Below are 19,001 nucleotides of genomic sequence, written 5' to 3' on the forward strand. Positions count from 1 at the left end.
AGGCAGTTAGGATCCATTCATGATTTTTTCACTCAAGTACAATGACCTATTCTGTGCGGGGGAACTGAAGGATGCATTGAAATCTGGTTTTATTCTGGAGACAGTGCTATTCTGTGTGACTAACGGCACTGGGTCGTTCTGGCAAAATGAGTGCTTGCGGTAGTACGGCAGAAGTGAGTCAAGAATAAAGGGAGGGTTTGTTTTATTGCAATCTAATTTATGGAATATTTCTGGTGGCTCCAGGGTCCCCTAACAAAAAAATTCATTGGATCATCAACCATAAAAATAATAATTGTGCATAGGGTAAAAAGAACAATATACTTGAGTGCCGGTTTTTGATAGTAATATACATTTTGAGGAATATGTGTAAATAAGCGAAATTCATTTTTTTTTACTGAAATGTGAAACGTAAAATAAGACTTGCAAAGGGACTTCGTTATTGTATACATTAGATGGCACAGGATAGCTGGAGTGTCCTTTTAACAAAATTACATTAACCTTCTTGCTAGGACAACAAAGCCTGCTCTGGGTTAATCTGTACACTAGCTTTTTGGGGCAGGGGTAGTATATAGATATTGATATATTGCGCAAACATATTTTGGGTTACATTATAGTGGATGTATAATATAGACAGATTTTTTTGCTCTTACATCTTTATAAAATGCGTAGCAGTTAGACAATTTAATAATTCTGGTGCAAAATTCAAATAGTACAACCAACAGGCCCATTACATTGGTTGCTATGGTAATAAGACAAATGTCCCACTGTGCACACAATTGTCATTTGAAATAACCCCATTGTAGTAGCGATATTTACTTTTCACGTGTCCTCTTCTAAAAAGAAACCCTGCTGTCCATTTTTGTAAGCACCTTTGAGCAGGACCCTCCTAACCTTTTGTCTCCATATTATGAGATGCACTGCTTGTTATGTCCTGTGTACCCATTGTACAGCGCTGCTTAATATTATGGCGCTATATAAATCAGTCAATAAATCAATGACGCTGTTCATCCTGAGCAGTCGGTTACTCAATTAATTAATTTTTATTCTGTTAGGGTTGTTAGGCTTAATATTTATTCTACCACTTAGCATAGTTTTAACCCCCCCCCTCTTCCCTCACTGCCCCTGGGTCTTTGATGTTTAAATCAGTTTAGCTTCCACTCATACAAGATTCAATTAACAGTTTACCTACACTAACAAAAGAGGTTTCAAATAATTGCATTAAGCCTCCTAAATGAGTGAAAAGTAGAGGGGGGGAGAGTCTGGCTCCATGGATGCAAAATGAGGGAGTGCAAGAAACACAGCCTAGAACAGAGCTAAAGCTAATTAAAGCCATACAGCGCAGCTCTGTTCATTGAACAAAAACGTGGGCGGGGCCGCAGCCTGCTGTGACCACGCCCCTTTGCAGGGAACACCCTGTAGCTAATTTTAGGAGGGACCTCTTCTCCACTGGAGTAGTGTTCGGTTCTTGAAAGTCAGTTGGCACATTAGCGGATCCCCCTTCACATGGTCCCAACTTCTGCTGTAGGAAAGCGAATCACTCCAGAGCAGATATCATGCAGTCCTCCAAAGAGCGCTGCTCCGTGCTGGTGACTTGCGCTCTGCTCATCAGCCTGAGCCCGGTGCGTGGATTTAATCTGGCTGTGGAGCAGCCCGCGGAGTACTCTGGACCGGACGGCAGCTTGTTTGGCTTCTCAGTGGATTTCTACCTCCCGGATTCGCAGAGGTGAGTGCCCGGGGAGCAGTGCGGGGGCATGTCCTGTATATACCCCAGGCGGAGGCAGTTCGGGAGCCGCTTCTCGCCCTCTTCCATGTGATGGCTGTGTGTTCGCATCCTCCTGCCCCCCCTTTGGATGATGACTGTGAAAAGTAGTGGAATTGGGAATCTGGAACTCTTGTTACTATTAACCCTTTCCTGGAGAGCCTATACATTTCCTGTCTGTGTGTGTTTAGTGGAGCTGATACAGTGTTGCGTAAATGGCCAGTCTGTTTATTTTTGTTAATGCAACGTTTATTATTTTTGTTGCTTATTCATGAAACTGTTCCCTGTTCCGTTATATTCACTCCCTTCCCCTCCTATATCTCTGCCTCCGGTTTTCTTCCTCCCCATTGCTTGCATTCTGATACTCCTAGCCCTGGATCCCACCTTTCCATTATAGTTATTGGGCTTAACCCCCCTCCCATGTGCTGTTAACTCTTCACACACCAGAGCCTTGTTCTGCTGCATTGTCTTCTAGTTAACCAAGTTCTCTGTCTGTTCTTTTGTCTCTTTGGGAAGTCACCCCCTCCTAGATCCCCTCTTTTTACAGTTTGGCAGCCTGACACACACTCACACACACACATACACTCTCTCCCTCTCACACATCTTTTGTGTCTGGAAGGGAATCCTGTGCTCCATCTGGATGATATTACCAGGTGATGACCTAACTCCTGCTGCATTTAGGTGTAGCCACGTTAAGGGCTTGAATCTGGAGTATTTCCTCCCTTTAACTCTAGGGGATTGGGGTTGCCTTTGTGTGATTTCAATCTGGAGCTGCTGGGAATTCCAGGACCCCCCCCCCCCCCCCCCCAAAAAAACAACTCTGTTTAATGGAGTGATTTCTGTTCACTTAAAGCTACATGCATTAATAAGGAACCCCCAGGCTGTAACTAAATGAATGTATAAGTCTTGTTTTGCTTCCTTCCGAGTCCTTTTCAATTAAGAACAATCCTATCAGATGCAAATATCTTCAGCTGGTAACCTAACTCTTGCCCCTGCAACAATTAACTCTATATGTCCCAGAATGCTGCGCTCCATCAGTCCCCTCTGATGGGTTTGTTCACTAAAGGGAGTGTTGTGGTTTCAGTTCCTTTATTATACATTATGAAGGGCCAATCCCAGTGAGCTTCCGATGCAGGAATGGTTGGTAGGCCCTGTGCAATGTATAGCTATTTAAGTGAGCTTTTCTGCCTCCCTACCCATTGAACGATATATCATGCCCTCTTTGCTGGAGAAACTTGGCAGTGCTCCTTTGTAATGTATAGGAAAGCGAGGGCGTTAAAAGAACAGCTCTCCTTTTAGTGAATAAGCCCCTCTGCGTAAGAGCACGACCGCTGAGGATGTGAGTACATCTTCCTAGCAGCTCAGAGCTCACATGAGGAAAGTGAGTAATAATGTTCAACAGGACAGAGTTTCCTGAAATCGGACACTCAGCAGTTCTGAGGATTGCGTCCAACTCCTTTCGTTGCAAGGGAAGGAATCCCAGAGTCTCTCATTAAAAGTGAACTGCAAAACTTTTCCGCTTTATAACCGGGACAAACGGCTCCTATCGTTTGCTCATACATGACAACTATCATCAGACTGGCTCAGCATGGAGAGTTGTAGTCTCTAGCAGCTTAAATGCAAGATTAGTTATTTATTAACTTGTATAGCACCATCATATTCTGTAGCGCTGTACACAGTTAACAAATTATCATAGAATACACTTTTTGATGTGAGTTTGATATATATTTTAATTTTATACAATAAACACATTGTGTGACCCCTGTAAATGATCAGGCATATGGCTTATTGACGTACGCCTGCCAGCGTTTGCAGAATGGTTTGCTGCTGGCGTGTCGTGCTAAGCTATGTCATTAAATTTCCGATATGTGCCTATAAAGTGATCCGGCTTATAAGGCTACTGTAATGGTTTTGTAATGTGACGGCCTGGAGTGGCACACAAAGACCTTCGTTGGGTGTTTTTTTTTTTTTTTTTTTTTTAAGCTTTCGAGGCATGCATTTAAATAGATGTCCTGAGATGGGGTGGGGGCACAAGAAAATACAATAAAGTAGACTTGTCAATAAAATCTGATATTCCGCCACAATAACTTTCTGGTTACTGTTGTTAAATACATCTTGAGCTATAATGACTTATAGCTGCTTGTTCCTGCTGTTTTGTGCCTAGGACTTGATCCAAAGGCGTTCTGCAGCAGCTTCATCCTTCTCTAATCTCTTGTTCACATATGGATAGCTGGAGTGTCATACAATCTGGTTCATATAACAATAGTAACTTCTTCTCATTGCAAAGGAAACTCCCGCTGTCCCCAGAAACCCTTGTTTTAAGAATGTTGTTCATTTATTTCCTACTTATTTACGTCATTCTTAGCAGGGGGATTTTTTAGGGCTTCATGACCCCCCCCCCCCCCACCACCACCTAATTAGATTAGACAAAAGTATGCGGTAAGAAAAGACTATTGGCCGCTTCCCATATTTGTGTGTGTCTGTCAACTTTGGATTTTATCTCTATTTTATCTATTTGTTATATTGAAGCTGTAATATTTGGCATTGTCTAGCCTACACTCATAAAAATGCATGGGGCATATGATAATTTGAATTAATTTAGATGAAGTTTTTTAACTGGGGTTTGGCAGACTAAGTGAGGTGAGTGGTTTCTGTCTCTTGTCAAACTGTGTAGTTACAGCTGTTTATACATCAGAGTTACCAAAGCCATGCCCACAAAATAGTTACTGGAAGCCGTATTGGAATTATCTTCATTCTGAGCCTTTGAGACCCTTGAGCCCCTGTCTTTGGTCTCACTTGGAATGATGATCTTGGGGTCCCAAATGCAGACTATAGAGCCCGAAAGAGTTGGCTTGCATTTCTGCTCTATAGACAGGCCTACCTAGCCACCCGGGCCCCACGGTGATTACTCATAACATTTGTCCTTGATTTTCTCTTCTAGTAGAGGTGGAATGGCAGTTCAAAGATGAAAATATAAAAACTGCTCAAAAGAAGAAAAAATGGCAACCGTCACAAACGTCCACATTTTTTAGATTTGTAGAGCGTGATAAAACATTTTAGTTACTGTGTTAGTTCAATCCTTGGTCTGATCTGCTCATAGCAGTCCTGTGTTGACCCAAACTCGGCACTTAACTAAGGACTTGAGTCTACAGCTTAGCTTCACCATATAGCTCTCCAGATACAACCCAGTACCCTGCTCAGTTTTTCCAGCTCTTTATTGCATTGTCTGCTTACCTTTTTTAAATAATCAGAAAGAATTACTCCTAATCCTCCCTCTTCCGTTGTCACTGGCTGAACAGTGTGCCCAATACTATATTCTGCTGTGGGGCATTTGAAGTGCCCTATTTTACATTTATCAACATTAAACTGCAGGTACCACACTCATGACCATTCTTCTAATTTACTTAAATCATTTGCCATTTGACTTGTTGCACTCGAATGTCTGTTGCAAACCTTTGGATCGTCTGCAAAATGACATGCCTTACCGGTAAGACCGTTCGTCATATTAAAGAGTACGGGTCCCAATACTGATCCCTGAAGTAGCCCACTAGTAACAGATCCTTTCTCTGAATATACACCATTAACTACAACTGTCTGCCACCTGTCACTCAACCATTGCCTTATCCATTTGCCAACTACTGATGTAAGACTTGCTGGTCTGTAGTTGGCTGAGCCTTCCCTGTTCCTTGCTTTGTGACGTGCTACTGCAGTTCCCAACTTCCAGTCTTCTGGATTAAGTAAGTCCGCCAATGGGTGTTTGGGTGTATCCTACTGGGTTCCATCCAATTGTCTGTTTTTTACCGTGGAGGGTTCAAGTAGAACTTCTTCCTCTTTGGAAACACACCTGTTTTACATGTCGCCCCATTTCTCTTCCTACCGTTATGGTCAGAGAGCTGGTGACACTTTATTTAGGCCTTACTAAATTGCTATAGGAAGGCTGGGAGTTCTTAGACGCCAACCTTCAGAAAGGTGAGGAATGCTGTAATAGTGGATGTGTCTTCACAAAACCAGCTTTACAATTCCCTTTAAATGTAGTTCCTAGTAGCTGGATACACCACGTACATTGTCTAATGAAAATCTACCCTCTGCGGATTAAAAGAATGTAGAATCAAAACCACAGAACCACTGTGTATAATTATACACACGTGTGGGCTATAGTAGGGATCTCTCTAATCCAACCCATGAAGCTTCCTGTCCCATCACCTGAAACGGAACGACAGGTGAGCGGTATCAGCAATTTGGAGCCGTCCACCCCAACCCCTCCTGGCCCTTGGCAGCTGTCGGCTCTCTGCTAGGGAAGCATTTCGGAGCAGGTGCTTCATCCCGATTCATCTCTGTGACCATGGCAGTGCTCTAGAAACTGGTGGATGTTGAGTAATGTGAATTATTTTCCTCCGGCACGTGGGAATTTTGGCTCCGTGCACGGCTGGAAGCGTTCTGATTAGCTATGCAATTAGTTACACTTTTTAGTTCTGGAATGCTTATCATAGCTGGGGCCAGGTTACAGTCCTTGCCTGGCATCAAGCCGTGGGAACTTTGATTAGTTTATCAGTTAGTGGTGACGCAGAAGCCACCATGTTGATTTGTGTATACATGCTACGGGTGGCATTTTATTACATTTGTTGCTTGGTGAAAGAATTCTGTTCTGCTTTATCGAGCTCCGTTGACTCTTAATGTCAAGGCATGCTGTAACATTTCTTAAATTTTTTTTTACGGGGGTGAAATAAGTTAATGTTTACTGGTCTGTTTCCATCCCAAGAATAGCTTGGCTATAATTTTGATTTAGGGAGCCATTCCAGTGCAAAGAATTGCCTTATCAGAACCGGGGTATATTGTGTTAACTCATTTCCCTCTACAGAGAGCTGCCTCCGTGGCGGATTATTCCTGCGGTCCGTTAGCTCGGTATTCTGTTTCTATAAGCCACTGTTGCCATAACTAATGAAACGCAGCGAGCGTTGGCATTTGGACAATATTTTTACAACCAACAATAATACACTCAATCCCGTAGTTCACAGAATAATGGTCAAAACAAAAGAGCATCGCTGGTATAAAGATCTGGAATCTTGTTCCAAAGTCAGACCATTCCTAGAACTCTTTTCCTTGTGTAAAAGCTGCCGGTTCTGGGCTTCTATGAATAGTTTCTGGAATCTATCACGGAGGACTTGAAAGGCGCTCATTACATCCACACAACTAAAGCTTTTTTTTGGTCTTTTGAGATGGTTCTGTTTTGTGGTGCCCTGTGTGTATACCAGACAACACAAAAAAATATACATTTATATTTTTACAGAAGGTTTTTGGTTGAAGTAACATGTTCTGGATACTTAAGGAGGACATTCTAACAGTAATTTGTTGCATAGGAAATTTATATCCGAATCAAGCCGTATGTGAATATTATATCTCTGTTTCTGGCTAACACTTGTGATTCAGGTCTGTGCCAAAGATCTATACAACGGATAACGGGTGATGACTTTTTCAGTAGTGTTAACCCCTTTAACTATCATTCCTTAACATGCTAATTGAATGTGTAGCTGGCAAATTTCAATTTATATGGAATTCTGTATGGTACAATGCAATTCAAAGCATACTCCCTTTTTTTAATTGGAATATGTCATGTTTGCTGTTCAAAATGTTGTAAAGGTTTAGTTTAATGGGTATTCAAGCTACAGGTAAATATAGTATGGCAAAAAGCATGCCAATCTGTTGTGTTCCACTGGGTAGAGTAAATAGTCTTTCCTCTAGTAGGGTGTGACGATTTCACCGCCTGGATGATGAGTTTGCTTTTATACAGCTGTGTGGTACCAGGTTGGCCACCCTTGCTGTGAGCCCTGTTACTTTGGCCTTTCTGGTTGTGTATGAACGTGCAGTTAAACATATTGTACATGTAAAGAATGTTCATAAACCAAATCTTCATACCATTTGAAGGCTAGGGAAATTTTCTGTGGATTATTACTCACACTTTCATGTCATCAGCCAGAAAACTGGGAACAAAAACCCCACAACTGCAACTAATTACTAATCGTGTCTCTTGTGAACCTTTAGCGTTTTTAAGGAGAAAAAACTCCCACTTGTTGATCCTTGTGGTTCCTTTTATAATATCGTCATTAAATAAACAGTATGTTAACATTTTATTACCAAGAGTGGCAAATCATAACTTTTTTGGTTTCCTTAATGACCACCACCATTTAAGATGGCATAGGACAGAGCTTTACAAATCTAATGATCCCGTGGCAAAAAGCTATGACCATAGTTTAATTATGATCAACAAATTTGTAGCAGACATATAAGGCAGACACTCTGTCCCCACCGTTCCAATTGTTTGCTGAGAAAGATAATGGAATGGATGGGAACAAATAAACACTTCCTTTTTATAATGATGCCTTCACAAATGTGTTTATAATGTATAACAGAATTTGACACAAGCATTATTAAATAAATGTAATCCAAAAATCAGCCTCGCCCCTTTTGGAAGAAGCACTCATCAAAATCTATTCTTATCTGGTATGTGCATCATATATCAAAGAAACAGAGGGGGGGGGAGTAAATTGTACAAGATTTGGGCAATAAACACAATGTTCAGAAACGCTGGCTTATATTATTTGGAATATTTAAAATATATCAGTCTTGCTTCCATATTGTTGCAGCATGGACATTAAAAGAGATGCCCTAAAAATGTAAAGCGAATAGTGGATAAAGTGGTTTAAATACCACCCCCCCCTTTATTATTTTTTTTACTTTTTTTTTTAAACCTCTTTTGCCAGAAGGAAGACTTGCGTTTAGAACACCTCTTGTGCTTCCTAAGGTGGCCTACATTTGGACAAAGTCCCAGTATAAAATGTTGTGGTTCTAATGGATGTGCTTCAACATCCTGTAACAAATGCTGGGTTGCTTGATCACAAGGCACTAGAGTTTGGCAAAGCTTAAAAATACATGGCCCAACATATGCATCTGGTTTAATAAGACAGCATTATCACCTTAAAGCTTGGCAACTCTTGTAAAAAAAAAAAAAAAAAATTTAAAAAAATAATAAAAATAAAATGTAGAACCATGGAATCTCTGGAGTGCCATAATTCGAAGCATACAACCGAAAATAGTATTTAAAATTGTATTGGCGAGACAAGCTCAATTTGATCCTGGTCTGTCCGCAGAGCTAATTGGCTTCTTTTGTGGTTAGACAGTAAGGTGTCCGAGTGCAATTGACTTATTGTCTTACTGTAACCCTTTCATTGTTTCTTTGCCTACATTATTCACTGTACAATCTGTATATCTTTGTTTTTAATGCATCCCGCGGGGATCTATTTTTGCTTACGGATAGTTTTAATCAAGCAGGGGAACTCAAAGGTCTCTAATCAGGTTACAACAAAGGCATGTAAAATGAATTGCGTATCTACCTGCCAAGAGTGGAAAAGGTTTTAATTTCACTTTTTAAAAGACTGGTTACTAATGGTGCTGTCAATCAAGATGAGAGAACCCGTCCAGCTGACAAGGAAACAATGCCCCCATGATATTGGCAGGTGGGATCTTTCCAAATGACTTATTGGCTTTAGGGGTTCGTGACTGCTTTCCGTTTGGTTCAGTGTGTCATTAAACACTTAACCTTGCTGAAGTAAAGTACGGGGACAAATATATATTTTTAAAACAACAAATGTCTTTAGAAAGAGCTCATTTAGGTTTGTTGACTGAAGTGGGTGTTTGTAGAGTTATTAGGAAAGTTGTGGTGTGAACTCAATTCACTTTTGGTTATGGAGACCCGATATCTGTGATCTTCTGCCGTCTGATGTGTTATGCAGTGCCAGCTCGGGTGCTTTCCCTTCAAAATTCATTGTCATGAGGCTAAACTGCTACCATTATACCCATATCTGAAAACCTTCTAAATGAACTGACCCGACCCTGATACTCTTTAGATATTAACCTTTAAACAGTCAGGTTCTAAGTACCAACTCATCAAATGTGTTAACCCAATAATGCCAGTACCTGTTCTCATGGTAACATTGACTTCTCATTATTTAAAGATACATTTAATTGAGTAACATGCATTCAAAGAGATATATCAATCATGACATGCTATTGCTAAAACGTCAATTAGGAATCTTCGTTGTCATCAGGTCAATTTGTAGCATGGATGAATCAGATCCAGACCGTGACCCTGAGATTAAAGCAAAAACCCTGAGGCTCTGTGTCAAACCCTGAGAGTTCCCAGGTATGATTATACCAACTGGGTATACATAGCATCCAGCTAAACATAGAGGGGGGAAGATACCGGTAGCTCTTCCTAAAAGGCAGAACTTTGGCTGTTTGAAGCACAACTCCCATAATTCTCTGGAACAGCTGGGAATCATGGAGAATTTATACTTTTAAACACTTGCCTCTCTGGTCTACAGGATCAATGAAGATCTATATGAGGCCACAAAGTATAAAATGCCCTAGGCAGCTCCTTATGTGAGTACCCGTTTTTGTCTGTTTACCTGTCTTTAGCCCCTTAATGACAAAGCCCTTTCATGTACGGGCTCAAAATGCATTGTTTTCAATTGTCCTTAAGGGGTTTAAATACAACTGTAAATGCATATTATTCGACATGCTGGGATTTTCTTCAACTTCTGAGGAACCTTCTCACAATATTGCAAAAAGTCGCTGATTTTTCCATGGGCGAACTCCGTTATTGAAACATGTAGCTTGTCCTTTGTCAAGCATATAATGGTTTTGGAGATGTTTTATGGTTCTAGTGTCCCAGGCAGCTTCCTGAGCAGTGCTTTTATGTTAAAGCACTTTACAATTACCTTTTAATATACATACATTAAACCAGCAAAAATAAAGTACCTGTGAAACTGTTTACAGCTTAATTTCACTTTCTAACCATAAAATAGCCAAGGACCAAGACTATCCTGAATGGTTTGGAAAAGGTTGCCATAGAACAGTCCCAACACAGCAAAGTAATTCTTTATTGGTGGTATTTTGGAAACCTTGATGTTCTAAATAAAGTATGACTTCATGACATGTACTCACGCTTGTTTTCCTCCTGTAAACTCTAATATATGTGCACATGATGGCCAAGATGTGAATGTTAGCACCTTAATGGACCTTAAGAGTTTAGAAATGGTGTCCACCGCTGCTACTGTACAGCACAATTACTGCACATCTATGAGTATAACATGTCGGGCATGAGCATGGTCATCCTTATGTTTTTGACTAGAGAAGCCCAGGCCTCATGGACAGGGTCACTGTCCCCCTGCTATTGGGTAGGGAAGCAGCAGAAGGGCTGCTTACATGAAAAGGAAACATTGGACCATAATAAGTGTTACTTGTATTGGAAAAACTAACCGGCATGGCGGTGAGAGAGTCGCGGCTCTTCCTGTTCATGTTTTTCTCAGCTCCGGCATTGAGGACTTCCTGTGATATAATGACAGGATGTAATGTGGGGACAAAATTCCAGCCAGCACTCTACCTGATTAACAAGTTTGGGTAACTTTCCCTTCACCGGTAGATCTCCCTGGGTAGAAAACAGCTTTTTTTTTTTTTTTTTTTTTTTTTTTTTTTTTTTTTTTTTTTTCAAAGCTGTTTTATTTTATACAATAGATTAAAACCAGGCGTTTTTTTTTTTTTCTACGCTTAGAAAAAGCTTTAAACATGCTCTATTAAGAATCTTGCTTATAAATGTGACAACATATTCTGCGTTGCTGTTTGGTAATTATGTACAGAGTGGTTGTTTGTGATGTACAGATGTACTAAAAGCACTATCTAGTTAGACTTTCTTGTAGACCAACAAACGACCCAAGAAGCTTTTAAAATCCCATTGCCTACAGCGCTGCATAAAATGGATGACCTTCAATTTCTTTCTAACAGTGAGCCCCTTACCATGGAATGGTTTGCAGACCGTTCCTCACAATGCTGTAGGTCTGCATCTGTCACACCTGTTGCTTTGTTTGTTGTAATTACTTTCAGGAATTAGGAGTTTTTTTTTCTTTTCTTGGTGTCCCATTGCTGAATTTGAGCTGGAGACAACACTGGTTAATCATTCCCTTAATAATTAGATTCCATTCTAAAGTTTTACCTCCTTATTCTGCACAAGGAAATTCCTTTGTGTGGTGTTTTTCCGTTAAATGATTGCATTATTGTTCATGATGTTCAATTGTTTGTTTTTTTGACGGAGTCTTTTAACCCGTATTCATTAGGGTCTGGCCACACTTGCGTCATTGCTTCGTAAACGTCTGATATGATTGTGCAAATAAAATCCTAATTGTGGATTTTCTCAATGGGTGGATGGACGCTACAGATGAAATGCTCTACTGTGTAGAGGTCAATCCTTTTTTGCTGTTGGAGTACATCTGTCACTTAGTGTCTTGACTTGCCCTTGATCTAAAATTAGTATCTCAATGACATCTCTAATAGGTTAAAAAATAATGGTGCCAACTGGGTGTTCAAAAGGTTATGGTCTGTCGGACAAACTTCCACAGTCTTTAAACGCATTCTGGTTCTCCTACGTATTATAATGTCCCCACTGGCAAAAATGTCTCTATTGGCTAAATAAGTTGAAACAAGCATATTAAAACTTTTTTTTTTTTTTTATCAAACATTATTTCTGAACCAGCACTGCCAATCATCTAAGTTTCCTTAACTGTGTTTGTGTTGTCCTTTTTATCACATGAAATTTCCTTTCTGTTGTGCCACATGGAAGTCTTTCTCTTAACTGCTGTCGACACTAAGATATCCCTATGTCACGTGGAACTTGTGTCCACTAAGCAGTCAAAAAAATGTACATAATTGTTTAATATAGCGCTTGTTGAAATGGCCAACTGGACTGGCTCCAAAATTTGGCCAGTGTGAAGCACCAGAGATTGGAGTTCCACATTCCAGTTAGGCTCTGTTGAGTTAGATAATTCTTGCTGGAAAAATGATGTGTACAATATAACTTGGCATTTCAAAATGGCCAATAAGTATAACAGCTCGCTATAACTAGATATGACTGTCTGTCTGAATAAGAAGTTAATCTGTGTAGAAAATGTAATATTCTGTTATAGTTAAATCTGATCAGTGATGCTTAGAGTTGGCCCAAAGTGTTAGTGACCTTCTTGGAGTCAGATTCATTGAGCTTTTAGAATGTCTCACAAACACTTTTGTTCATGAGCTGATTCCAAAAGATATTGTAAGTCTGAAATTAGTTTATAAAGACTCTATAACATTGTTGGAGCTTTTTGGTGTGTATGAAAGGGTTAAGCTCTGTTCCAGCTAGACATTTTATTGTTTCACTGTAAAGTGATACTTTTATAAAATGTTAATTGAATCTATTAGTTAACTTGTAGACCTAGAGTTGCCCTCTTGGTTTGCAGCCAGCTGATTACAGCTTTTAGCAGTTCCAACAGGTAATTGTTTTCTAGTTAAAAGCAAACACGCCCCAGGGTAGAATATAATCCAGTAACATGGGTGGGAATATAAAATGTCCTCAAAACCTATTCAATTACTTTTCTTGAATAGCAAGATCACCAAGCCCTGTGTGTAAGTGTAGACTATCACTAAAAATGGATGGGTTAATGTTGTGACCTGATGTGATGGACGAGCACTTAAATAAAATACTCTAACAGGCAGTCTGCACTTAACTTGAAGTATGAAGTTTTTTTCCCCCCTCTATCTATTGTAATATTTACCATTTGCCTTCTTATCCTTTATCATATGTTACAAGCTATGCCTAAAAACCGTTGTCTGTCTCTTCTTCACTAGAGATGTTGCGTAAAAACAAAAAAACCTTCCAGTTGCTGTTCCCGTTACGTTCTGGATGAACGTACGTCTTAACCGCTGCTGCCAGCCTTATCATTCTGCTTTCCCGTTTGTTGTTGCCATTGCAGTAGGCAGAGCATGATGGGACTTGTAGTCCAGGGTTGCTAATACCTGCACAACATTGTGTAGCGCAGCCGCCATGTGTTTCCTGGAATGCTAGGGGTTCTGCGATGAGCGCAGTGCCACCCACCCCCACTTCACACCCTGTAGGCCAGCTGTGTACATGTGACCTGTGCTGCCTGTTTTCTTTGGAATCTGGGTAGGGAACCAATTAAAGAACAATTTTTATGTTGTGGTTGCCATGGTAACAAGGAAAACAGTTGGATGAAAGGGGCACATTGTGTGCACAGGGAACGGTGTTGAAAGGATTGGGGGTAAAAATTGTCCCATGACTAAGTGGGGCAGAAATAAGTTATGACATGTACATGCGCAGATTCACCCATTACGCATAGTTACGTAATGGGTGAATCTATGTTTAGATTAAAACATATGTAAAACTCTGTTTTCATATGTTTAGGGAAAAAAAAGCCTACACCAAATGTAACTTATTTTGACAGCACCAGTTTTCAGTTTGGTCATCTTGGCGCTCCCGCTCGAGTATCTCTTTGGTCAGGGAACAGCTGTAGGAAGCCCCGGCAGAATTAGTGGTTTGGCCCAGAGCTTGTTGTTTGTGGCTATGACACGAAGGGCTGATAACGTGTTCATGTTGGCTGGAGAGCAGCTTCATAGGGATGGGTGCCGAGAAATGTGAACAAGCTAACGAGGTTCTCCTCTGTAATCCCTCCTTTTAACAGGGTCCAAATTCCTCTCTTTTGCTCCTGCAATGCTGTCTGTCCCCAGGTGACCTATGGACGGGAATGTTTGCTGCAAAAAGGAAAGAGAAAAAAACAAGCAAGCATTAATATAACTGTCACTTTACATTAGTTGGTGAGCAGAAAGTCCTCTGATACTGATCACTCAAAGTGTAAGGATGGATAGAACAAAATGTATCCGTATTATCTCACATCTGATATTCAGCTCATAATGTGCAGCACTCATAACACAAAAAACTGCTTTGTGCAAGGCTCTAGAAACATAGAAAGTGACGGCAGATAAGAACAATTTGGCCCATCTAGTCTTCCCAAACTCTGAATGTTTTCCTTGGTCCCTGGCCTTCTCTTACATCTAGCTTAGCCTTTTACCTACACCATGCTCGCTTAAATGCCTTCACTGTATTAATATTGACCACTTCTGCTTAATGGCCATTCCATGCAGCCACTACCCTTTCAGTAAAGTAATATTTCCTTTTAGTAGTCCTTCTCTGAACTTTCTCCAACATATCTATATCGTTCTGGAGATCCGGTCTCCAGTACTGTACACAATACTCCAAGTGAGGTCTCACCAGTGATCTGTACAACGGCATGAGCAATTCCCTCTTTCTACTGCTAATACCTCTCGCTATACAACCAAGCATTCTGCTAGCATTACCTGCTGCTCTATTGCATTGTCTGCCTACCTTTAAATCCTCTGAAATAATCACCCCTAAATCCCTTTCCTCAAATGTAGAGGTTCTGACTGTATTAAATTTTCTACACTCTGCCCTTGGGTGTTTATGCCCCAGGTGCATTATCTTGCATTTATCCACATTAAACATCAGTTCCCACAGCTCTGATCATGTTTCCAGTTTACCTAAACCAGTTTGCCATTTGGCTTATCCCTCTAAGAACATTAAATATTTTTCAGCAACAAGACATGCCTTACCATAAAGTCCTTCTGCAATATCACTAATAAAAATTTGAGGATGGGTCAGAGTACAGAACATTTTTTATTGAGACTTTGTGTGTTCTTTGTGTGAAACTTGCTAAGTAAAAGATGATAGAAGCCTTTGACCTTGGGTGCCATATTAAATATAGTTGATTAACCCACATCTTTGACCTGATTTAAAGAAGCTTTAACGTTTTTTGATATCTTTTCCATGGGAACACGGGTAGACCTTTTTGTTTGTAGGATGTATGTGAAATTTTAATTGAGATTAGCGTGCAAAGTCCTCTTAGCACAGACCTTATTTAATGCGGCATGAGCCGTAACATCTTAGTATGTGTGTTGGCATGAGCAGCTATAATAACGAAAACAAGGACCCCAACGTGGTTGTGCCAGGAAGGTACAATATCATGGGCGTCTAGCTCTGGTTAGCGCCTTGCACCTCAACTTTCATGAACATTTTCAGTGAGAGGTGCTTAGAGTTCTGACATGGGGTTTTATTTTGCCTGTGTTGCGGGCCTGGGCACCCCTGACAGGGATCTCTCTCTATTCTGTGTAGATTGGCCATGTGCCGTGCTTTTGGCAGCATTCCCAGCCAAATATATTTTTATTACTAAGACTTTAACTCGGTCACTGCGAAAGTATCCTGCAGCATAGTGCTCAGCTCGGCGTTCATAATGCTGCTAGCTATGAGAGGATCTTAATATTAACCTGCATTCTTATTATCAGATTAACATTTTGCCAGCTTTTTGCATTGCTTGTGTTTCACTATATGTGATAGAGGATCTACCCTGACGCGTTTCTCTTTCTCGTGAAATTTTTTTTGTATGGAATCAAGAAACCAAGCAGGAGCCAGTGAAGTAGTGGTATATCCATAGACCCTCTTCCCTCTTTTAGAAGTCAAAGCCTGGGTTAAGTTGAGCCTTTTCTTACGGTCTCTAGACCTAGTTGGTTCATAATGAGTTAAATAAACTTCATTGTAAGAAGCATTATACTCCTCCTTTATGAAAGCAATTCTAGTTGTTGAACGTGAGACAATCAGAAGACTGGATTGAATGTTGTGGTGGTTGTATGCCTTTAACCTATATTGCTTGGGGGGGGGGTTCTGTCATACTATTTACCAAGGAGATTATCTTTTTTTATATAGCGCCAACAATTTACACAGCGCTTCTTAAAAATGCATATATTCAGTGTGTGTGTGTGTGTTATAATCAGTGTGTGTAAACTCACCAAAGATATTTACTTATTACATATTTGCTAATAATTGAAGCCCATAATAGATAATTATTAGTTGTAGCTAAGATTTTGACTTCTAAAAGGATTAAAGAGTTTCTTTTATGCCATTACATTTGTGGTAAGACCACAAGTGCCAGGTTCTTAAGGCTTTTTTTTCCCCCAACATCAAATTGCATGGTATAAACCCAATGTCTCCACTGTCTTGGAATGTCTTAAAGATCTGAACGTTTAGTAATTTTTAAATATATAATTTACCCAAACTTGCAAGTGATTGGCTTAATGTTTTAATATACCTTCTCATAGGTTGCTTTCTATTTTTTTTTTTTTATTGGTAACTTGGAAACTCTCTTGCCAGTACCACAACTCTGCCTGTCTATCTTAGGATCTGTTGCTCATCATTTCTTTGTCCATATGCATGCCAAGGGTCTAAGTGAAAACCTTTTCTGGTGCCTCATGTCCGTTTTGGAAGGCGTTTTCTATAGATCTTTCAGTACACCTTATGGTTAGACTCCACTAATCGAATGTAACCTAGTGATGCATTAATGATGGGTCTCTCTGACCCCAGAGGACGGCCTCTTCAGAAACCTGAAGCTGTGTGACTTACTGACAGTTATATGAAAGAGGCAGGCGGGTTGCACATGTGTTACACAGTGGGGTAGATGAAAGGCTATAGAGGAATGCAGGAAGTGAAGGTATGTATGGAAAATGGAACGGCAGTAAAACACACAAACAAGACACAGCTGGGTACCATGGATCTTCTGCATGGTTTTCATGTTTCCTGATTTATTAGGGTGGGTTATTTAATACAGATATAAATACACGACAGAGGTACATGAAATGAGATTTTAATTCAGATTGTAAAGTTGTTGTTTGTTTTATTTTTTTTTATGGCGCCAACAATTTACGCAGCGCTTCGTATAATACATATATTCAAGGGGTATGACCAAACAGGACAGAGACTAAGACAAAGCAATACATTAGGAGAATGGGACCCTGTCTGGAAGCTTACAATCATGAGAGTTCATCCAATGGGCAAGGGTCTAATAACTACAAAGTGAAATAAATGTTGGAATGCTAGAGAATAGTATTTGTGAATTGTTACTGGTAACAGTACAAAAGCATAATGCAATTTTTACAAGGATGCCCATATAGCACATTGGGACCTGTTGGGTCAACTTACCTAGCATCAGTATATGTACAATTTAATAGTAGTTCATACAATAGGTACAATTAGCAAGGATTATTGCTAACATAATTAAGCAATTATACCTCTTTGGTACATGCTATAATAGCAGAAAAAAATCTGGCCATCTGAAAACCCACAAGTCTTTCAAACATATTAGAGGATCAATACAGTGTAGTAGGTAGGTGTGTGTGTGTGTATTTAGTTATGCAGAGAAAGTAGTTGACCCTGTAATATAAATTTTTTATTTCTATTATTTTTGTCCCTTACTGGTTTTATCCTTCCAGCTACAATAACTTTACTGCTACTACATTATTTTGGGAAGAAAAAAGTTAAATGCTTAACCCACCATCTTAATTTTATTTAAGCAGATACATGTGTCTGACAGATCTTACAGTTCTTTCCTTTCAACTACTCGGGGAATAGCCAGGGGTTTGGCAAGACAACGTCTGTGAAAGAAGACGGGATTCCAATGTGAGCAAGCATTCTGCTTGCAGTTTCCAGGTTTATGAAGGCATCAGACATATATGGTTAGCTTGGATGTGACATAGTTTTTGTTCTCCAGCCATTGCATGAGTTCTATGCATTGGTATGTTTGGGTGGAGGATTGTCCCCTCCCGCACCTCCTTCCGGAGACCAGGGTTACAAGCCAGGCACCCGCCATAGGATAATGCCGCTATTTCCTGCTTTTCTGTTGGAACTGCTGTTTGGGACCATAGGAGAACAATGCATTACTAACTTCTATCCCGTTAGTAAGCTGTCATCTTTCAAAATACAATGTGTTGCCTTCCAGACATCACCATGGTGAAGAGCCTGAAAACAGAGCAAGGGAAGGATGTCCATGTTGCTATGCTGATGCAATTGCTTAAAAATGCCCCGAGACTACAGGGGAAACAGGAAGTTTTGGCCATTTCCCACAGAGCGGGGTGGCCTAGGATGATATCTCCTTCCACAAGTTGATTGATATATGTCCTGATTTTTAAAGAATTCATGTCGATGAATACTTGGTCTTAAAGGCATTTTTTGCATGCAAACTTGGCGGAAACTTTTCTATCATTCTTCCTATAGCTCTTCCTGCTATAGAACTCTGATGTATAGTAAAACATGGCTTCATGGGGTCATTCCCTGTTAGAGCCCTGATTCACTAAGCTGCATGCTAATGACTTCCCAATTGGTTGACTAGCATTAGGAGTATACACATCTATATTTAAATTGGCGTTGAATATAAGTTCTACAGCTGGTCATTAACTCTAAATCTTCCTCTATGTAAGATGTATCCAGCCATAAGGGAAGTTGTAGTACGCACATATGCTGTGA

At 40.2% G+C, this 19,001-nt stretch overlaps 1 protein-coding gene across 1 annotated transcript in view; it reads left to right on the forward strand.

Moving 5' to 3' along the window:
* The first annotated feature begins 1,468 nt into the window (after positions 1-1,468).
* The window catches only part of ITGA5 (integrin subunit alpha 5), a 37,270-nt gene continuing 19,737 nt past the window's right edge, over positions 1,469-19,001 (forward strand). Inside the window, exon 1 of the mRNA XM_053455960.1 lies at positions 1,469-1,723. Coding sequence (XP_053311935.1) covers positions 1,554-1,723 — 170 coding nt within the window. The 5' untranslated portion in view covers positions 1,469-1,553. The remainder of the gene's footprint in view (positions 1,724-19,001) is intronic.

Source organism: Spea bombifrons, chromosome 2, assembly GCF_027358695.1.
Source record: "Spea bombifrons isolate aSpeBom1 chromosome 2, aSpeBom1.2.pri, whole genome shotgun sequence".
Taxonomy (NCBI): Eukaryota; Metazoa; Chordata; class Amphibia; order Anura; family Pelobatidae; genus Spea; species Spea bombifrons.